The sequence below is a fragment of the Macrobrachium rosenbergii genome, chromosome 59 (genome assembly GCF_040412425.1).
Source record: "Macrobrachium rosenbergii isolate ZJJX-2024 chromosome 59, ASM4041242v1, whole genome shotgun sequence".
In the NCBI taxonomy this organism is placed as follows: domain Eukaryota; kingdom Metazoa; phylum Arthropoda; class Malacostraca; order Decapoda; family Palaemonidae; genus Macrobrachium; species Macrobrachium rosenbergii.
Window position 1 is genome coordinate 38,609,614 of NC_089799.1, and position 22,179 is coordinate 38,631,792.

Genomic DNA, 22,179 nt, shown 5'->3' on the forward strand with positions numbered 1-22,179 from the left:
ATACGGTGAAGGGCTTATTTTCTACCAAGGATTTCGTGCGTTATATGAGGAAACTCCATTACTTTCACCAGACTTGGAGGTAATTATGTAATCAGACCGCATAGGAGGATCTCTCTCTCTCTCTCTTCACGGCCATTCTGTTCCATTTTGGTTCTCGCGTTGTTTCAAGTCTGACGTACGAGTGTCTTTACGAGCTGCGTATGCTATGAAACTTCTGTTATTTAAAGGGAAAATTATAAAATAAAATTTGGTGTTTTTCGTTTTTAGCTTTTGAGTTTTATGACACGTTTATCCTGATTTGCTTCTGCTTTTGCTGAAAGAATATACAAAATTTTAGAGACAGAAACCTATATTTTAGTCAGTGGACAGGACTAGTAAGGTCAGTGATTCAACAGTTCAGAGACACAGTTGGATACTTAGACCACTGCCACGTGAGCTGTGTGGAACGAGCTCTCACTATTCGGTAACAACAGCTCACTCACTCAAAGCTTTCCACTTCTGTATTTCTGTGTAGTTCAATCTATTAATAATGGTGTGACCATTTTCCAGGTAGTCTTATCATGACAACATCCTTAGAATGTCAAAACACGGTGGTTGCCACCTCTCAGATAAATTCCACTTGAATTAGTTTTGAGAGGTGGAGAACCACGACGTTTCCATTGTTTGATTTGAATCTCTGATTCAGTTTCAAAGTGGTGGACGTGTGTTTCAGCCTCTCTTAGCAATCTCTTCCAGAAATGGTTTCGTTCAGTCTGGAGGAAGTCGAAAGTGGCCTACAAGTTTACACTCTGTCAACATCTGTAGAATCCATGTCAACGTCTGTAGAACCCATCTAACTCAGCTTTCGTCTCTCTCATCCCCCTTCAAGTCTCCATTTCCTTCTTTCCCCATCACTTATGAATTACACACACTTTTCTCCAACCTACAATCATCCATTCTCTTGATATGACTGAACCATCTCAAAACATTCTGATGCATCCTCTCACTTATATTAACCTTTTTACCACTTCTGTGTGATCCTACAGTCTTTCCTTATTAGCCTTTCTTACACCAATAATAGTTTGGGGTCCTGATCTATTATACTTGAAGACAAAGAATTGCCTAGGTGAGGGTTGGGGACATGGAGGAAATTCCGTTAAGGATTGGTGACGTGGGCCTTCTTTTATGAGGCCGAAGGCAGTCACTCTTCTCACTTCTGTGGGATAGTGGGCAAAGACAGTAAGTATTTGCGACCTCTTTGCTCCGCATGAAGCAAAAGTTTCTAAATGGACAGTGGCATATCGTTGGCAGTCACACAGCCTGTATAGATATTGCAACCAAATCAGAGAAGGAACAGAATACGAACCTGCTGATTACTTTCATTGGATATATATGTCAAGAAGGGGATTGTGGCTATAGTCCAATAACCCATTTCTCTTGATAACTGGTTTCGGAAAAAATCAAGAAGTGTCACTGCATGTGATTGTGGAGTCAGTGAGAAACCTTTTTTGCAAACAACTTCCATTCATCTAGCCAGCAAACTCTGTCGTCTCCTTCTGGCCGAAAACTTTCTTATTATGCATTTTTTATAACCGACCTGTAGTCTGTCATTTTCTCCACGTGGCCAAACCATCTCAGAACACACTGCGGTGTCATATCACCTATGCTAACCATTTACCTCACCGTCCTTTAGCTCTGCATTTCCAGTTGCTACGCCTTGTGGGCATTGTCGGCGAAAGCCGTTTAAAGCTTTACCTCCAACCCCACGTGACACAAATGGCCTGGCCTCTATGAAGTTCTGCCACTCATGTCATTCTTGTACTGTACTGTAGCTAGAGTAATATAAATCATCTCCAGGCTCCCTCCGTAGTTCGCATCCTAGTAGGCCTGGGCCTTCCAACTTTCAATGCCATAGAATGCCAGCTGACCCCATCTCGCACTATTCTCCTAGGGGTTGTGCAAAAGTTAAGTTATACCTTAGTTTAACCAGACCACTGAGCTGATTAACAGCTCTCCTAGGGCTGGCCCGAAGGATAAGATTTATTTTACGTGGCTAAGCACCAACTGGTTACCTAGTAACGGGATCTACATCTTATTGTGGAATCCGAACCACATTATAGCGAGAAATGAATTTGTATCACCAGAAATAAATTCTTCTAATTCTTCATTGGCCGGTCGGAGACTCGAACTCGGGCCTAGCAGAGTGCTATCCGATAACTATACCGACCCGTCCCACGAGGAACTAGACTTATGTATAATATTACATTCATTTGCGTTTTTCAGTCTATATAGTTTCCGAGTCATTCAGCCTGCCCGAGAGAACTTGTGGTAGATAACATTGTTCCTAAATAATCGAAAGGTCCAGCCTCATTAATATTTTTTCCTTCTAATTTTATTTCATCCCTTTGTGCACACCATGTCCTCATTACTTCCGTTTTTTGTATTTGTGTCGAATCCCATTTCTTTAGATATGTGATGCTTTCTCTCAAGCAAGCTTTGTAAATGATGTACTCTTAGGCTGATTAAACCTTCGTCATCTGCGTACTCAAACTGACAAGTCTCTGTCGATACACCAATCTAAACCCATTCAAATATCTCTGACTACTATTTTCACTATTAAATGTAAGAGTGAGAATAGCAAACGGCAAAAGTGAAATAACGTTCCCTGTAGCACCCCACTATTTACTGTATGTTTACTTGACAAGACCCCGTCAACATTCACTTTGCATGTCGTCCTTTCATGGATAATTTCGACTAGCTTTACGTGTTTAACGGGAATGTTTTAGTAACGCAAGACATGCCTTATTGTTGGTCTTTTCTTGCAATCAACAAAAGCCATCGGAAGTGTGGGGGCGTCCCTCAGTTCCTTAAACTGCTGCACAATACGTCTTAACACAGATTTTTTATTTGTGCGACTCGAACTTTTTTCTCAAATCAGCTTGTACGTCTCAAAGGTTTTATCATGAATATTTCATTATAATATATATATATATATATATATATATATATATATATATATATATATATATATGTATATGTGTGTATATATATATATATATATATATATATATATATATATATATATATATATATATATATATAGCAGAAATTTCCATAGTTAAAAGTGTTAAAATGACTCGAAAAAAATGAAAATGAAAATACTAATCGTCATAAAAAGTGAAGAAGTGTGCATTGAAATACGACAAGAGAAGACACACCTATATGTCGATCAGAGGAAGTCGAGAGGCTATCAAGGGCACTTTGGGGTTCCAGGAAAACTCACGACAGGTATAGAGGCATGGCAGCGACTGGGGATTTTAATAAGCAGAAATTCAAGAATTATAAAGGGTTGGTCGTTCGAGGCTCATCATATTTTCTTTTATGTTTACATTAATTTACGTGATCTCGTTTGTTACAGAATTCGGGGTTCAATTGTTTAACCTCCTGTTTTGTAACTAATACAACTGAGTGAATCTGTCACCGTCGGCAACCTCCTTGTGCAATCGGCATTTGTCCTCAAGTTACATTTAAGACACGTAAATGTTTATATCGTACCAGAAGTCATTCAGGGGCTTAGTCTTCCTTTTGATTTAAGTAGAGAGCAGATCGTTAAAGAGTTCCTCGGTATTAGCTTTTCATTTCGACGTATCTCTCTTTCTCACGCTTCTTATACTGGATCGAGTTTTTAGCAACTACCCACCTGTGCCATATCTGTTTATCTATATCTATCTATATTGTATGTATATATATATATATATATATATATATATATATATATATATATATATATATATATATAGAGAGAGAGAGAGAGAGAGAGAGAGAGAGAGAGAGAGAGAGAGATGCTCCAAATTTAGGGGGACCGTAATGCTAATTTTTAAACACTTGGTGTTTTAGGTAACTTTCCAGACATTTATATCTCGGCTTCTATGCATTTATTATTTTGGTTTGCATTGGGTAACATGTTTTGTAGTTTTGCAGTATTTCCATGACCGTACTAAACGTGTTTTTCCTCTTCGTCAAGATACCGACGCTCAGTTCAAGAGGAAGTGCTTGGAATGAATAAACCGGTTTCCCGTCGCGTTCCCGCCTTATATGGAAAATAAGGGCGTTTGAGAAATATAACGATTTTTTTGCGGCAGTCGGCCATATTTGCAGGTGACCGCTTTTCCTTCCTCTCACATTTTCTTAGAACACGCCCGGGATTTGCCACCTTAACGTTCTGTCATTAGTTTATATGTATGTTTTTCACTTTGCCGTCAAGCCCAGTTGTGACGTACCACAGTGTTTGTTTGCCAAAAACTGCGCTGTCTGGATATTGATCATGAAACTTTCGAAACAGAAGAGAGGAATTACTTCAGTCTGTTGGAGATTATGGAAAATTATAAAGGATGAATGGCGATTTCAAACTTTGCTTCACTTTGTATTTATCGATATCGGTTGTCTCAGTTATTTAATACACATGTGAATCTTGAAAGAATTTAATAATCTGTAGATAATAATTTCGACATGGGGTGTTTCAGCGTAGATATTGTCATACCATTATATTGGGGATAATGTGCTCTTCAAAAGGATTGGAAATATTATTCTTTGACTTCTCAGGTTCACTTTTCTCATAACCAATTTTTCTTTCGAATGTTTATTTTTGTAACTGCAAATCACAGTGGAGAGAGTTTCTTTTGTAATCTGTATATTCTGGTGCGTAGAGATATGAGGTTGTTCGCCAGTATTTTAGATTTCTTTAAATTTTTGTTGGTGTAGTAAAGAGCTTAAGCTAATGTAATATTTTTTCCTCATTTCAGGTTGGTGTTCAGCTGCTCATACATTACGTATGACGAAAAATGTGACAGAAATACGGTTAGTTTATTGAACACTCAGTATATATTTAACTGAGCTTTTGTCAACAGATATTTGTATATGTAGATGAAACTAAGATTAATGAAATATTAATGAGATTTAAGAAGAGCGCATTAAAATGCGTAAGTGAACCGTTTAGATGTGGTGTCCATAAGAAATCTTCCCGATTCACAACCTCCGCCAGACCTCTTGGCGGTGGTCAGTGCTGTAAAATTTGGCATCTGAGTCCACGGTGGTTTGCCGGATGTCATTTGTAGTTATTTGAACAATGAGAAAGAAAGTTTTCCACGGCGACATTTCGTCTACTTGCCATCAAGGTCCCTAGAAATGAATCATCTGGATGTAGGCCATTTAGTGAATGTTTTCATCTCGTCCCATCCAGTTTTGTTCAGCTGTTCTTGAGATACTGTGCTAACACACACGCGCACAGATGCACGTGGAATCACAGCCCCCTACAAACATCAGAGAAGATAATAAATCCTTAAATCCTGTAACACTGAATTATAACAACAGTAGCTATTTCGCTCTTATTTGTCGATAAAACATATCAATCTTGAGTTTGTAGGTTTCTTTTTATAGTTACATATTTTCAGCTGCATTGCGAATCACAATAACTTCAAAAATCAAATTAGCGGAGTGAAGTGCGCTTTTGGCGTTCTCATTGATGAATGAGATATCTCACATTTCTTGGAATATGGCATAATCGTTCCTCGGGAGAGAACAGAAACCCTGTTTTGACAGTCTGTTTAACCAGCCGGTTTTAATGACGACAGTCATGTGGCACCTTCAGTCTTACGGCATTTCATTCGCTTTCAGTCTTAACAACGGAACACTTATGCTCACTCTCACTTTTGGTTTGCTTGAGTGTATTGGCTATGCGTCTTTTTATCCTTTTGTGTTCCTTGAATTTAGTGTTGTTCGCTCCTGTTAGGCAGTGATATAACTGTCAGTTTTGCTTAGAGTATAATTCCAAGGTTAGGATTAATTTTCATATACTGTATACCTCTCCTATTCACAAAATTTGTTTGCATCCAAAAGACCCTTCTCTGGAAACAGTTGACTGACTCCTGCGGAAATTTTGGAATGTGAACAGTGTTTTCAGCAGGCATTTCAGCTAAACTTAGAATTTTCCTTGTGATGTTCGGGCTTAGTGGCATTAGGTAAAGGAGTCGCAGTCGATGACAAGCCTCGCTTAATGCTGCGTGACGTTACTCTTCACATCCGGGTTCACTGATACGATGTTCCCCTCCCCTTGGTGTTTATCTGAGCAGCATTTGTTAATTGGGCTGGTATCGTGTTGTTTTGCTATTAAAACACAGATAAGTTATCTAACACCTCCATTCACAGCGCGAAGGATGAAACTTACATTTCACAGCTTGGGTAAAGATGTATGAAACTGAGTCATTGTTCAAGAATTCATGTTGGGAGCTGTAATGAAAGGTGATTTTGTCGATACCATTATTTATGTGTGTGTGTATGTATATGTATGTATATATATATATATATATATATATATATATATACATATATTATATATATATGTATACTGTATATTTATATATATATATATATATATATATATATATATAAATTTATATATATATATATATATATATACTGTATATATATATATATATATATATATATATATATATATATATATATATATATATATATATATATATATATATATATATATAATATAAACACCTGTTCACAAGTCGGCTAATGGGCATACAGTCCTGAGTTAATGAAGTAAGGATTTGAAGGTCTGGGTTTGTTGGGTCTGAGAGACTTGTGAAACTGACAGTTGAGGATGCCAGAAGGGTATTTAGGCTTCAGATACTGAAGAATGAAGAGACACACCAGGAGTTGATGGGATTACAAGTGAGGCGCTATGGTTTATTGGTGATCTTGTGTGTGGCTGACCAGGGTTTGTAATGCGTGTGTAGATGACAGAAAGTTCAAAGCACTGTGTGAGGTAAAGGTCATGTACATGACTATAAGAATTACAGGGGCATAATATTACATCGTTTATTTCAGAAGTAAAAGAGATGACAGAAAGATCTGATAGGGAAAGAACTGTGCGGGCTTAGACAAAGAAGAGGGTATGCATGCCAAGTGTTCGGATGAAATAATAAAGAGAAGTTTGAAAGCAAAGTGAGAGCTGTTTGTGGTATACAGGTGTTATACAAGGTCAAATAAGGTCATAAACTTTTACCACATCTGTTATAAGGTCAGTGACGTAATTAGCTTATATCCCGAAGGCAATCACGGTAGCGTTGGCCAGCGTGTCACTGAGTTAGTGCATCTCTCTATATATATATATATATATATATATATATATATATATATATATATATATATATATATATATATATATATATATATATATATGTATATATATATATGTATATATATATATATATATATATATATATATATATATATATATATATATATATATATTTATATATAGTTCCTCTTTGGACGGGTGGTTACTGTTCTCAGCTAGCACTCTGCTGGCCCCGCGTTCGATTCTCCGACCGGCCAATGAAGAATTAGAGGAAGTTATTTCTGGTGATAGAAATTCATTTCTCGCTATAATGTGGTTCGGATTCCAGAATAAGCTGTAGGTCCCGTTGCTAGGTAACCAATTGGTTCTTAGCCACGTAAAATAAATCTAATCCTTCGGGCCAGCCCTAGGAGAGCTGTTAATCAGCTCAGTGGTCTGGTTAAACTAAGGTATACTTTCTTTTCCGCATATGCTGTACTGTTTTCCGTCTCCAAACCCTCTCATACTTGCGCTATTTTGTTTCAGTAATACTGCGCATTCCTGAGTGCATTTTTAAAATCTTTGTCTCTTTCTTCCTGCCATCACTTCCGAATTGTACAGTTTTTCCACTCGTCTGTCATCTTCCTTTTTCCTTTAGCTCTTTATAACCAAATAATCTCAAAACGTGGATCCATACTTTACATTTCTAAACCTTTCAGACTTTCTTTACCCACATATAGCCTACTATAAGCACCCCACATTATAGCCTACTGAGCACCCCACAAATAGCCTACTAAGCAGACAGAGGCATTTCAACAGCCAAAACTTTTTCCATCAGTATCCTTCAGCATCCATAACACTTGCTTGAAAACCTCTTCACAAATTTCTACTGCGGGTTTCATAGGCTTCTTTTTAGTTCCAAATTATTTGCATATACTGTGGTACCTTCTTTCCTTCATCTATTGAAAACTGCGGTACCTTCCTTCCTTCATCTATTTTAAGGCCTGCCTCTTCTCTCATCATACCACCACCCATTTTAATTACTCCCAAACACCTATGCAAATAAAGTACCACTATTCATCAGCCATCTGTATTAACTTTCATGGGTCATTTTTGTTTCCATTTACCCTCTAGACCTCACTTGACTTGCAGCTCTCTCTGTACCTAAACTCCTGTCTTTTCTTTGACGGTCACTGACTTGCACCTGCTGTCTTTTGCGGACTTGGAACTTACACTCTTTTTTTTTCTGACATTTCACCGTTTTACACCTGTTTTTCCTCTTGATATATCACTGTGCTTAAACATCCGTCTTTTGACTTTTCACTTACTCCTCCTCTCTATTTTTTGTTTCATTTACACTTATTGTGTTTTCTCTGATCTTTAACATGTATGCCTCCCGTCTTTTCACTGGCGTTTCAGCGTACTTTCACCTTCTATCTTTTATAGGCATTTTAAATTACACCTGTCTCTTCGTTGACGTTTTGTTTATTTACACCTCGTCTCTGTTTAACCTTTGATTAATTAAAACCTCCAGTCTTTTCTCTGAGGTTCAGTTTAAATTTTTTGTCTTTTCTAGGACGCTTCACCGTACTTGCACCTCCTGTTTTTTCTTTGACACTTCGGTCACTGACACCTGTCATATTTTGATTTTTTACATTTCCTGTCTGTTCTCTGACATTTGATTTGCACTTCTTGTTTTTTCTCTGATTTTTTTCCTACTGTACATTTTCTTTTCTTTCTTTGACGTTGCAATTACACCTTCTGTGCTTTCTTTGATGTTATTCTTACATCTTGTGTTTCTCTGACTCTTCCTTTGTTAACCCTTGTCTCTCCACTGACATTTAACTAATAACTCTTTTGTCTCTGACATTTCATTGTACTACTTTCGCCTTCTGTCCTTTGTCGGACTGTATTCACACCTGTCTTTCCTATGATGTTTCACTTACACGTGTCTCCTCTGTGGCATTTAATGTATACCTCATGTCTTTTCAGTGACTGTTACTTACATTCATCTGTCTTTCTGACTATCACTTACTTACATCTGTCTTTCCTTGACACTTCACTTACACGTTATCTTTTCTGTGACGTGTCACTTACGTGGACCGCCTGCCGTTTCTCTAATGTGACATTGCGTTTACACTTGTTTTTTCTCTCTGACACAGTTCCTCATTGGCCTGCGGGTTCGGTTCTCAGCTAGCACTCTGCTGGCCCCGCGTTCGAATCTCCGACCGGCCAATGAAGAATTAGAGGAATTTATTTCTGGTGATAGAAATTCACTTCTCGCTATAATGTGGTTCGGATTCCACAATAAGCTGTAGGCCCTCGTAGGTAACCAATTGGTTCTTAGCCACGTAAAATAAATCTGATCCTTCGGGCCAGCCGTAGGAGAGCTGTTAATCAACTCCTCAGTGGTCTGGTTAAACTAAGGTATACTTAACTTTTTTTTTTTTTTTTTTACTGTAATTGCACCCCTGGTTTCTTTGACGTATCAGTGTACTTACACCTATGTCTTTTCTTTGATGTACTTATACTTCATGTCTTTCCTTAAACGTACAATTATACTTTCATCTTATGTTTTTTTTTTTAACTTCTCGCAATGGTCCATCTGTCAAAATAATAAATAACCGCGGAAACACTTGCACACCTTTTTCTCTGGAGCACTTGTGAAAGGAACTGGGACCTTTCGCCTACACATATTAACACGATCTGCTTTCACCATCAGAACATTTAATTGCACTAAAATTACCTTCCACAGTTTTCAGCTTCGGCGCCACACACAAACACAAACACAAACACACACACACACTCACGAGATTTGTTACGGTCCCTGTACTCCCATGCCACGTGGCCAATTTTCTTGTTATCCCCAGAATTTCCTCACGATTGTTACGTAACAAACACGTGACCCACGTACCCGCATCCCATATCTTATTGCAATTGCTCTTCCTGTATTATTTGAGGAATCTTGTCAGTCAGAATCCTACTATACACCTTCAAAGTAATTATATATATATATATATATATATATATATATATATATATATATATATATATATATATATGCATACATACATATATATATATATATATATATATATATATATATAGAAATAATCGACACCCAATCACGTGTGGAACAGAAATAAATCTCTGACTCACATCAGGATCGAAGCCAGGTCTTTCAGTTGAAAGGCAAGGGCGCTGCCCACTTGTATGGCCTAGCGGGCAGCGCCCTTGCTTTCAATTGAAAGACCAGGTTCGATCCTGATGAGTCAGAAATTTATATATATATATATATATTTATATTTATATTTATATAGACACTGTATATATATACATATTTGTGTGTGTGCGCGTGCATATATGTATGTATGTATGTATGTATGTATGTATGTATGTATGTATGTATGTATTTATGTATACTAACTGATTATTAGAATATTGTAGGTGCATAGTTTTTACAATGAATATGCTTGCCAGAGGTCAGTTGACATTGGCTCTCCTTTTACGGCGGGGTATTTTGGGAGAGTCATTTGTTCATTCACTCCATTACAGTTCAGGTTTTGTATTCTGATTCGTCTTATTCGAAAGAATCTGAACTCTAAAATTTCAGAGAGCCTTGTAATCACCTACATCCTTCTGGTTACGGAATTCTCCTGACCCTCCGGTCTCGAGACGCAGCAATTCAACTCGTGCGCCTCTATTGGGTATTTTGGGTCGGGGAGGGCCAAAAGCCCTCAGCGTTCTCGCCATGAGATCATTTTATTATGTGAAAGAAATGTTGTTAGCTTCGACCTGTGATCAGTGCCCTGCTCTGATGCAAGGGCCACGTGGAAAAGCTCCGGTAATATTATGAATGGTAATTACAATTACGCGAGTTTTGACACACTCATTGTATACTTAGTTCAGATGACTTGATGAAAAGGTTTTTGCTACACATTTTCACACCGCGTGCGTACCATTATTAAGCGTAAAAGACTTTTTTTTTTTTTTTTTACATTACAGTGAAACACTCTGTTACTTGTTTGTTTACTCTCTCTCTCTCTCTCTCTCTCTCTCTCTCTCTCTCTCTCTCTCTCTCTCTCCATTGCCATTTGAATGCATGTCATAGGTGTGTTCGTGACAGTGTTGAGTTTCATTTCGCCGTCGCAAAGAGCCTGAATAGGCCAGCTCATGTGATGACTCAAATAAGTTGCTGCTTTTGATGTATTGTGGCATAAAGTGTTTATTTTCTACTTTTGTATGTTAGTTAAACGACCATTTGCGCTTGCCGGACATTATGGTAATGTTTCTCTGTATAAATGGGTATTCAAGTTCTGTAAGCTACCTTGATTTTGGTGGGGATTTAGTGTCGCCGGAATTTGCGAGAGATTTTTGGAATTCATTTCCCGAAGGTTAAGAAATGCAACATTCAATCTGTTCCTGTACTTGCGCTGGGACATCAAAGGACTTCAGGCATATAGTGATTGTTACACGCGCGCATGCACACTCCCACTATATATGTATATATATACATATAATTTATACATAGTATATATATACATATATGTATGTATGTATGTATGTATGTATGTATGTGCATATTATACTGTAAGTGTGCATATGTGATGCATAGATACACATGGTATTATGCATACGTGATTTACTCTGCTTTATTCACGATACCTCTTAGACAAACAGCGCCCTTTTATCAAGTCCGACCCAGGATGTAATTCACAGTCTGTAGAATGCTTCAGATGAAGCGACCCCTTCCCTCTCTCCGCCCATCTCTGACTCCTTGACAACATGATCAGCTGGATATAGCCTCTCTCTCTCTCTCTCTCTCTCTCTCTCTCTCTCTCTCTCTCTCTCTCTCTCTCTCTCTGAAGTATCTCATAAAGCTGGTGAAGCACACAATATGGGTTGTTTGGTCCTGACGTGGTGATGGCGATGGTGGTTGCGCAGCTGGTAGGTAGTGCGGTACTCTGCGTTATAAATATAAAGGTCCCTGAATAGCAACCACTTGAGGGGATCAAGTTCCATTCTGTAAGAGCATTGGGGTTAATCTTGGAGTTCAAAGAGCTGCTTAGTTGTGGATGGAAAATGCCGTTCGGAATTGGTTACAGCTGAGAGAGAGAGAGAGAGAGAGAGAGAGAGAGAGAGAGAGAGAGAGAGAGAGAGAGAGACTTGATTCCTTAAGAATTATGCGTTGCGTTGAAGAATAAGATTTGATTTTGTTTATTTTTGGTTTTGAATACTGTAATGCTTGTTTGTCTGACTAGATTATTTTGTAACTTAAGGGACTACAGACGCTGAAGTGGAAGGCTTATATGAGAATTATGCAAAATTCACGGATTGGAGTCGCCAGGGAATAAAGCAATATATAATGAAATAAAGCCGTGAATCCCCATTCTTTCGAGCCCGCAGTCTCATAAATCTCTTCCGAGTAGGGAGTAATTTTTCTACCGCCCTCTTATTGCAATTACTAATGCTACCAGTCATTGTTTTGATTGTTTTTCTCATTTGTATGTCCATAATAATCATCAGTAATCACGGGGACATTTGAATAAATGGGTCATAGTTTAGTCACTTTTCAGAAGACTGCCAAAGGTTACGCTTTTCGCTGTGGTCTGGAGAATTCGCTCAAGTTACTCATTTGCCTCGATGAAGTTTTTGCCTTGCTATAACGAAGCTTCAGTTAGAAAATTACTTGTAATGTAGCACAGCTCTGTATTTAGTTGCCCATTAGCTCTTGAACTAATGAAAATGCACAGAGGATTTGAGAATTGAATTAGAATGTAGTAGTAGTAGTAGATTAGAGTAGTCCTGCAGATTAACTACCAACTACTAGTAAGGGCACCACGCATATATATATATATATATATATATATATATATATATATATATATATATATATATATATATATATATATATATATATATACATACATACATACATACATTTATGTACATATATTTATACACATACATATATACTGTACATGCATACATACATACATACATACATACATACATACATATATGTACATATATATTTATTTATATATATATATTTGTGTATATATGTATATTTATAAACAATAGCGCAATCAAACATATGCAAAAGAGAGAGAGAGAGAGAGAGAGAGAGAGAGAGAGAGAAGCGGTAGTTTAAGTACTACAGTATTATTCATGGGTCATTATGGTCACTTGGTTTTTATTCAGGTCATTGATTGAGGAAATGAAGGAAGCAGCGATTATTGGGCGATCAAGTACTGTAGAGCTGAATTGGTCCTCCAAACATTTCAGGGCTGGAGTCCCATTCAGCTGGAGGCCCTCGATGGCGCTGCCGGCTCAGATGTCCCGTTTCAAAAGTGATGAATATGACCGCGCGTCCGCTGGTTGAAGTGTTGCCTTTTGGTTTTCTCTTCTTGTTTATTTGGTTTGGTTTTACCTTTGTTTTTCGAAGTTGCGTGGTTAACTTTTCGCCTGTTCTGTCCGTGAGGTAATTTATCGGGTGGTATTCTTCGAAACGTGAGTGTGTGAATACGTCACCTTGCGGGCAGGTGAGCGAGAACCGTCCGCAAACACCTGTGCGCGTGAACGTACATATGTACTTGCACTCGTGTGTGTGTATATATATATATGTATATATATATATATATATATATATATATATATATATATATATATATATATATATATATATATATATATATATATATATATATACATATATATATATATACACACATATATATATATATATATATACTGTATGTATATATATATATATATATATATATATATATATATATATATATATATATATACATACATACATACATACATACATACATACATACATACATACATACATACATACATACATAGAAAGGATGTTATAGTCTATTAGTCATTCAGTCAATTGAGCCTTTCAGTCGAGAAACATGCCAAGCCCCATCCTGGGCCAAAGTATTTTTAATTTAATTTATTATATTTTAAAAATGGCACTTAGCATGTTTCTCGCTGAAAAGCTCAATTGTAAAGAAGTCCCCCCCCCTCATTTTCTTGAGAAAGTTGAGCTTCTGCAAATAAGCAACAGATCGAGTGGCAGTGTCGTTCTCGATAGATCCGCCAGTGACCCAGAAATCATAAATGTCTAAACGGTGTCGCGTGACGCAGCTGTTGAGGATATGAGGCGTTTTGGGATGGTGCCTCTAAATTCTAGGAAATACGCGAAATACTTGTAATAGCCGGAAAGAAAGATTAGGATCCGTCTCACGAAGAAAGACGTTCACTGGAGTGAAGACAAGTTTGTTTAGCAGTGCCTGGCTCTCCCAACAGTTCGTTATGGGTGGAAATATGCAAATTATCTAGAATGTTAATGGTTTTTATAGATTTTTATCACAGGAAATAAAGGTAACTTGGCTAATCAATAACAACCACCATCCTTCAAAAAAAGAAAAAAGTTTTACGTGTGATTTTTTTCTCAAAACAAGGAATTCCACTGAGTCTTTAAAGTCCATCTGAATGCTTTATCAGAGGCTGGAGTCACTGTGCCGTTTGTACACCGAAGAGAGATTCGAGTCTTAGAGGTTCATCGCACAAATGACATAAACTTTACGGTCGTATGAATGGTCGTATTCGCAGTAGCGGTGTTTGATCGACGTCATCGGGATTTCAAGTTACGGTTTCATCTTCTGTTTCACGGATGAAGGACGATGCCGCCGCCGCTGCTCGCCTTTCTGGGAATTCTATCTGCCTCCTTCTGTATGTTGAGTGTTCAGCCTTTTCTTTTGACTGGTGTTATAAGGCTCTCTCTCTCTCTCTCTCTCTCTCTCTCTCTCTCTCTCTCTCTCTCTCTCTCTCTCTCTCTCTCTCTGGATGAATTCTATCTGTCTCCTTCTGGATGTTGAGCGTTCAGCCTTTTCTTTTGACTGGTGTTATAAGGCTCTCTCTCTCTCTCTCTCTCTCTCTCTCTCTCTCTCTCTCTCTCTCTCTCTCTCTCTCTCTCTCTCTCTCTCTCTCTCTCTCTCTCTGGGAATTCTATCTGTCTCCTTCTGGATGTTGAGCGTTCAACCTTTTCTTTTGATTGGTGTTATAAGTCTCTCTCTCTCTCTCTCTCTCTCTCTCTCTCTCTCTCTCTCTCTCTCTCTCTCTCTCTCTGGGAATTCTATCTGCCTCCTTCTGGATGTTGAGCGTTCAGCCTTTTCTTTTGATTGGTGTTTTAAGGTTCTCTCTCTCTCTCTCTCTCTCTCTCTCTCTCTCTCTCTCTCTCTCTCTCTCTCTCTTTCTGGGAATTCTGTCTGTCTCCTTCTGGATGTTGAGTGTTCAAACTTTTCTTTTGATTGGTGTTTTAAGGTTTCTCTCTCTCTCTCTCTCTCTCTCTCTCTCTCTCTCTCTCTCTCTCTCTCTCTCTCTCTCTCTCTCTCTCTCAAAAACGAATTAACAGTGCTCTCAGCTCTTTACCAACTATCCCGGTTCGATCCTCCGACTAGGTGGTGAAAATATTGGTATGCACGCATTCCCCCTAATGATCCAGTATGCCCTTGTTAATCAAAGCAGTGAATTAGGTACCTTCAGCCTGTCGATGATTGTGAGTAGCAGCTCAGGAAGAAGAAGAAAGAAAAAATAAGATGCGAATGAAAGGATAAAATGCGAAATGATGGTATGCTCTACTAAAACGGGTTGACTGGTGCGAGTGCAAAAAAGTACTTCTAAATATCCCAAATATTGCAGTTTGACATTTGATTACCTGTAAGATAATATTGTCTATTTGAATAACGTACAATGATCTTCCGAAAACTTGCTTCACTGTTCTCAAGGAAAAGGACCTTTTAGAGGCTGATGATGAAAAAGAAAGACGGTGGATGCACTCCTTGGGGCACGTCGGAATTCAACAAACAGTTCGACCCCAGGTGTCATCGTAGACAGTAGACCCGATTAGCTGCTATGAGACTTGGCATTCTCATCCTGGGTTTTAAAGGAAGTTAACAAAAAGCTAATCAGTTACCCCGTAAAGCCACAATGCAAAGTTCATCGCTGAATTGGCAAAATCTTCATCCAAATGACCTGCTTGGAGGTGACATTTTTAGAAAGCTTTTTCGTCTGTTTGAAAGAGTAGAGAAACATCAGTGGTTACGTTTGCAAGACAGACCTCAGATTCGTCGGAATGTTTTGTTATAAAGGAATGATGCAAGAAAAGCAGTCTCTCTTTAGATTCAGAATGTCTTTCAGTATGAGCTGCTAGGGGCAGTACCACTCACATGTTTATGACATGGTGTGTTCTAGGTGAGTCATCAGGGAAATTTACCCTTCTGAGAAAAGCGCGTAACCTTCGCTGGTCAAGCTCTGTCGGATCAGCACTGGAAAAGAAGTAATCGTATCGCCGTATTCTGAAGCAAAAAACCGCGTGCTCTCTTATTCAAATTTGTTGTTTCTCATTACAATAGAGATGATGTGAGTATCCTTTGTGGTTTACTAACCCAATTGTTCTGTTAACCATTCTTGTGGTGTTGCATGTTACTAGTTCTACGAGAGGCACGGGTGCTTGTCTTAATTTTTTATTAATATTAGTGATTCCAGTTTCTGACATTAGTCACGCTTTTTAAGGAAGAGATAGAGGTAATTAATTGAAGCCATTCTAAGGATTGTCACACCTAATATTTTTTATATATATATGCATGTATGCACGTGTGTATATGTGTGTATATATATATATATATATATATATATATATATATATATATATTTGTGTGTGTGTGTGTGTATGTATGTATGTATTTAACATCCATAATGGACCTAAAGCCAGTGTTCGTAATGGCGTCTGTCATTTTGAAAGTAATCACCATGTAGTGACATCTTTCGGATCGTGATTTTGAATTTCAGCTGAATAGGTTTCAAGTCAAAAAGGGCTTAGTGCAACAGGTAAACGACAGCATATAAAGAAGTTTTTATATGTAATGTAATGTGTAAATTCGATGGGTTTGACACCAGTGTGAGTGTTAATCTACCCAGATACACATTTTTCATATTTATCACATGATTTAGTAGATCACGCAGAGAAATAATGAATATTGAATCTAACCTCGTTAGTATGGCTTCATCAGTAGTTTAATACTCCTTAGTTTACTAGCTACCAGGTGGACTCACTTCCACGTATGGGCGGGTGGGTTCCGTTCCCAGCTAGCACTCTGCTGGCCCCGCGTTCGAATCTCCGACCGGCCAATGAAGAATAAGAGGAATTTATTTCTGGTGATAGAAATTCATTTCTCGCCATAACGTGGTTCGGATTCCACAATAAGCTGTAGGTCCCGTTGCTAGGTAACCGATTGGTTCTTAGCCATGTAAAGTAAATCTAATCCTTCGGGCCAGCCCGAGGAGAGCTGTTAATCAGCTCAGTGGTCTGGTTAAACTAAGGTATACTTAACTTTTCTACGTTTGGGGTCGGCTTGAAGTGGCCTCAACGTTCTTGAGGACAGTATCTTTAACACGTTAGTCTCAGAGAGAATCGTGGACATGTCAACTCGGATTTTACGAGATTCAGTGTCTTCAGGACTTTGTTCCGGGTTCTGTTAATTAAAGTAAGAAATGGAATAAGTCAGTGCCTTAAACCCCTGGCTACTAGCTGCTCCAGTAACCTTATAATGTGTAAACCACTTCAGGATATTGACCCAGTAAAACGATGCAGCGAGAACTTTTATTGACAACTATAAATACAGTCCAGGATCTATGACAGATACTCCAAATACCCTAAAATGGAAAACCGTACAACAAAGGCCGGCAGAAAATAGCGTCATACTCCTGTACAAAGGTCTAAACGGAAAAGCACAATATTCCGAACAATGGGTTACACAAAGAGTCATCTTTTTCTGTTAAAGGCCTTTGAGCCTCTAAATAACCTTTTGTCTCTCTAAAGCAGCGTTGGATATCAAAGGGAAAATGACTTTTGATGTGCTTTGTCATGCAACAGACAGATGCCTACAAAAACGCTCTTACCAAGAACAATGGAGTTGTGGAAGAGCTAGCTACCTCGATCTGCTCCCCGTGGCAAGGTACTGCTGGCTGCGACGGAGCTCTGCCAGAGTGTGCTCTCGAAACTGCAGGCAGTACTAGCAATGGACGTCTGCCTGTACTTGACACTCACTTCTAATTTCAATGAATAATATATATATATATATGTATATATATATATACATATATATGTATATATATATCATATATATATACACATATATGTATATATATATATATATATATTACTTTTGTATACATATATATACATATATATATGCATGTATGTATACAGTATATATATGGATACACACAAACATATATATATATATATATATATATATATATATATATATATATATATATATATATATATATATATGAAATGTTTGTATGTTTAAGTGTTAAAAGACGTGAGTCTGAAAAGTGTAGTAAAAACTAGGAATTTGTATTTTCTGCAGTCAGTCGAAGTGGGATACGTGGCTGAGTGGGTTGTGCTTGAGTCAGATGTGCTAGGTCCGTGGTTCGCTCACGGCCTGCCTTTCACCAGTCCACACAGTTGTAAATGGGTATTACCATCTGCTGTGTTGAAGAAAAAAAAGTTGTTCAGTGACCCTTAACAAACCAGTAAATCAACGAAAAAAGGCTGGCATATGTAAATCGTACACAGACTGTGTTAGTTATTTTGTTCACAAGTGAATGAAGAAGTGTAACCAAATAACTTTTGATTGTTTTGCTCGGAACCGGAAACAAGGAAATAACCCGACGTCATCTCTCCCAGGAATTGTCATTTGTTACGTTCAGCTTAGATTAGGCAATAAGCTACACGTTGAAGACATCACAAAGTCATATTGCCATGAAAGTTTAAGTGGCGCTGTTCAAGGGTACTGGGGAAATAGCTCTGGCTTGATTTCTGAGGGGTTTGCTAGCTGTTAACATGGTTCCCGTGCCGCTGTTCAAGGGTACTTGGGAATCAGTTCTGGCTTGATTTCTGAAGGGTTTGTTAGCTGTTAACATAGTTCCCGTGGCGCTGTTCAAGGGTATTGGGGAAACAGTTCTGGCTTGATTTCTGAAGGGTTTGCTAGCTGTTAACATGGTTCCCGTGCTGCTGTTCAAGGGTACTTGGGAAACAGTTCTGGCTTGATTTCTGAAGGGTTTGCCGACAGTTAACATGGTTCTCGGACGGACAACAGTTTCTTGTGGATTCAGGCTTGATTTCGATCTGCGGTAACGCTGGCATTCTGCTCTTGCTGGCACCTGTATTATTTTGGTAGGAAGCGTCCTTATGGCATGTATTATCAAAAAACCTTTTTTCTTGTCATCATCGTGTAATTTATTTAGTAATTTTCCGAAGGACACCAGATAGTTACTGACCAACGTATCACTGCTTGACATCTCATTATAATTTTTTCAGCGGTAATGTTATTCAAAATTATTATTTATAATAATAAGTACTTTCATTTGCATCACCATTTCATGCCAACTTTAACGTTGAAATATCAACTGCTTTCAAGTATTAAAGGTGCAAAGTTTGGGGGCATGTTTTGTATCGCGTCAATTTGGAAACGGTCGACTGAATGATTTGTAAGTTCATCTGTCTGCATTGCCATATCGTGTTCAGTTAGGGTCTTGATTAAGAGGTGAGGCTGCATTTGTGAAGTACTGAAAAGTGAAAGAGCTTTCATTGTGACCTTTGATTTAAAGTTGAATACTTGAATTCCATCGGCAAGCACGTCGTTTGTAAACTGTATGCGATAGTCATTCGTTTGTTTGTTTTACTCCCAATTATGGATCATGCAAAGTTAAATATCTTTCTTATCAGTCGTACTCGACGCGCGGACCTGCTCAAGTCGTCAGTTTTGCTTGAAGTTGCTTCCATTCTTGTTATATGATACAATAGTACATGAATAAATTGAGTCTTGAAGGACCCATACTCAGATCTCTTGGTTTGAATAATCTTCCTGTCAGTGGTTATTAGTGATAATGGTACTACCGATGATGAAACTGTTGTGATAAGAGACTTCGTAACGATTGCTATCCTCAGAATTTTTCTGTTGACATCCCATGGATTGGCCCGATATATTTTGTCATGGAATTTTGTCCTGGTACTTTCTGGGTTGCTTTCCGATTTTAATCTGCGTGACAACACACGCAAAAAATATCTAGTGTTTCTGATCTGTCTTTCGTATGTGCATATATATATATATATATATATATATATATATATATATATATATATATATATATATATATATATATATATATATATATATATATACATATATATAGTATATACATACATATAATATATATATATATATATATATATATATATATATATATATATATATATATATATATATTATATATATTTATTTATTTTATATATATACATATATATAGTACATATATATATATACATACATATGATATATATATATATATATATATATATATATATATATATATATATATATATATATATATATATATATATATATATATATATATATATATATATATATATATATATATATATATATATATATATATATATATATATATATATATATATATATATATATACACACACACACACACACACACACACACAGGTGTCCAACAGAAAAATTCTGAGGATAACAATCGTTACGAAGTGTCTCCTATCACAACAGTTTCATCATTGGTAGTACCATTACCACCAATAACCACTGACAGGAAGATTATTCAAACCAAGAGATCTGAGTATGGGTCCTTCAAAACTCATTTATTCCTGTAGTATTGTATCTTATAAAAGTAAAAATGCTCCGAAGTTTCTTCGGCGCAATCGAGTTTTCTGTACAGCGTATAATCAAAGCCACCGATAATAGATCTATCTTTAGGTGGTCTCGGTATAATGCTGTATGCGCCGCGGCCCATGAAACTGTCAGCCGGCCGTGGTGGCCTGTGTTGTTGCTTTGCCAGAAGCATGATTGTGGCTAACTTTAACCTTAAATAAAATAAAAACTACTGAAGCTAGAGGGCTGCAATTTGATAGTTTGATGATTGGAGGGTGTATGATCAACATACCAATTTGTAGCCCTCTAGCCTCAGTAGTTTTTAAGATCTGAGGGCGGATAGAAAAAAGTCCGGACAGAAAAAGTACAGACGGACAGACAAAGCCAGCACAATAGTTTTCTTTTCAGAAAACTAAAAATGCAGCAACTTCAACCAAAACTGACCACTTGAGCAGGTCAGCGCATTGAGTAATATATATATATATATATATATATATATATATATATATATATATATATATATATATATTATAATTTCCACCATCGAAATTTAAAGAGAAAACAAATAAAATTGAAAGAAATAGAACGATACATGTAGTAAAAATACTCGCATTAAAATACAGGAGTATAAATACTAAAACCAACGTAAAAGGGTAATACGTAAAAAATAATCATATTTAAATCTTGGCTTAATTGTTTGAGCGATAATTATGGACTTGTATATTACCGTTTAAATAATACATTGCAATGCAAATCACGTTCAGTGAAAGTTTTCAAGCTCTGTTACTTATGCAACAGGTCTCACACGATTATCAACATTTGTACTTTATTTTGAAACACAACTATATCTTGTGTTTTGTGAATGCTGCTAACCCCGCACCATGTTTGAAAATTATACTGACTGTGAGGGGCCGTGTAATTAAGTCCTTCCTTCAAACATTTTGGCTGTTGGGCATCCTGTTTGCCCCACCGGGCCACTTATTTTGAAATGGTCGCTGCAGCTGAAGTGGTTGTTTTCATACTATTTGCAATCTTTTATCACGTCTGTTCCCATTTTGTGCCTGTGGTAGGCGGCAATAGGGGGCTACGGTATTTATGGATGTTGGTATAATATGTTGAATCCCACTGACGTATATGGAAAAGGAGGGTCGTAGGATTCTCGTGTTAATTTATTTTTGCCGTTTTTTGCAAGTTGGATCGGACCGGTTCCTTTTGTGTGCATCCGTCGTTTTGTTTATTTGTGTATAGCTGTTTGGTTTCCGGCCCATAACTAGATACTCACCGTAAGACGGTAGA

At 37.4% G+C, this 22,179-nt stretch overlaps 1 protein-coding gene across 10 annotated transcripts in view; it reads left to right on the top strand.

Annotated features, from left to right (window-relative positions):
• LOC136837768 (probable ribonuclease ZC3H12B) overlaps positions 1-22,179 on the top strand; it is a 399,714-nt gene that overhangs the window by 233,704 nt on the left and 143,831 nt on the right. For 2 of the 10 annotated variants that reach the window (XM_067102699.1, XM_067102690.1), the window contains exon 3: positions 4,782-4,836. The exons of 7 other annotated variants lie outside the window; for them this stretch is intronic. Coding sequence is in view for 1 of the 3 variants with exons in the window: in XM_067102690.1 (XP_066958791.1) it covers positions 4,811-4,836 (26 nt within the window). In the remaining 2 variants the exon portion in view is untranslated. Of the gene's footprint in view, positions 1-4,781; positions 4,837-22,179 lie in introns of those variants that run through there. One more of the 10 variants, XM_067102698.1, reaches the window with a different exon arrangement.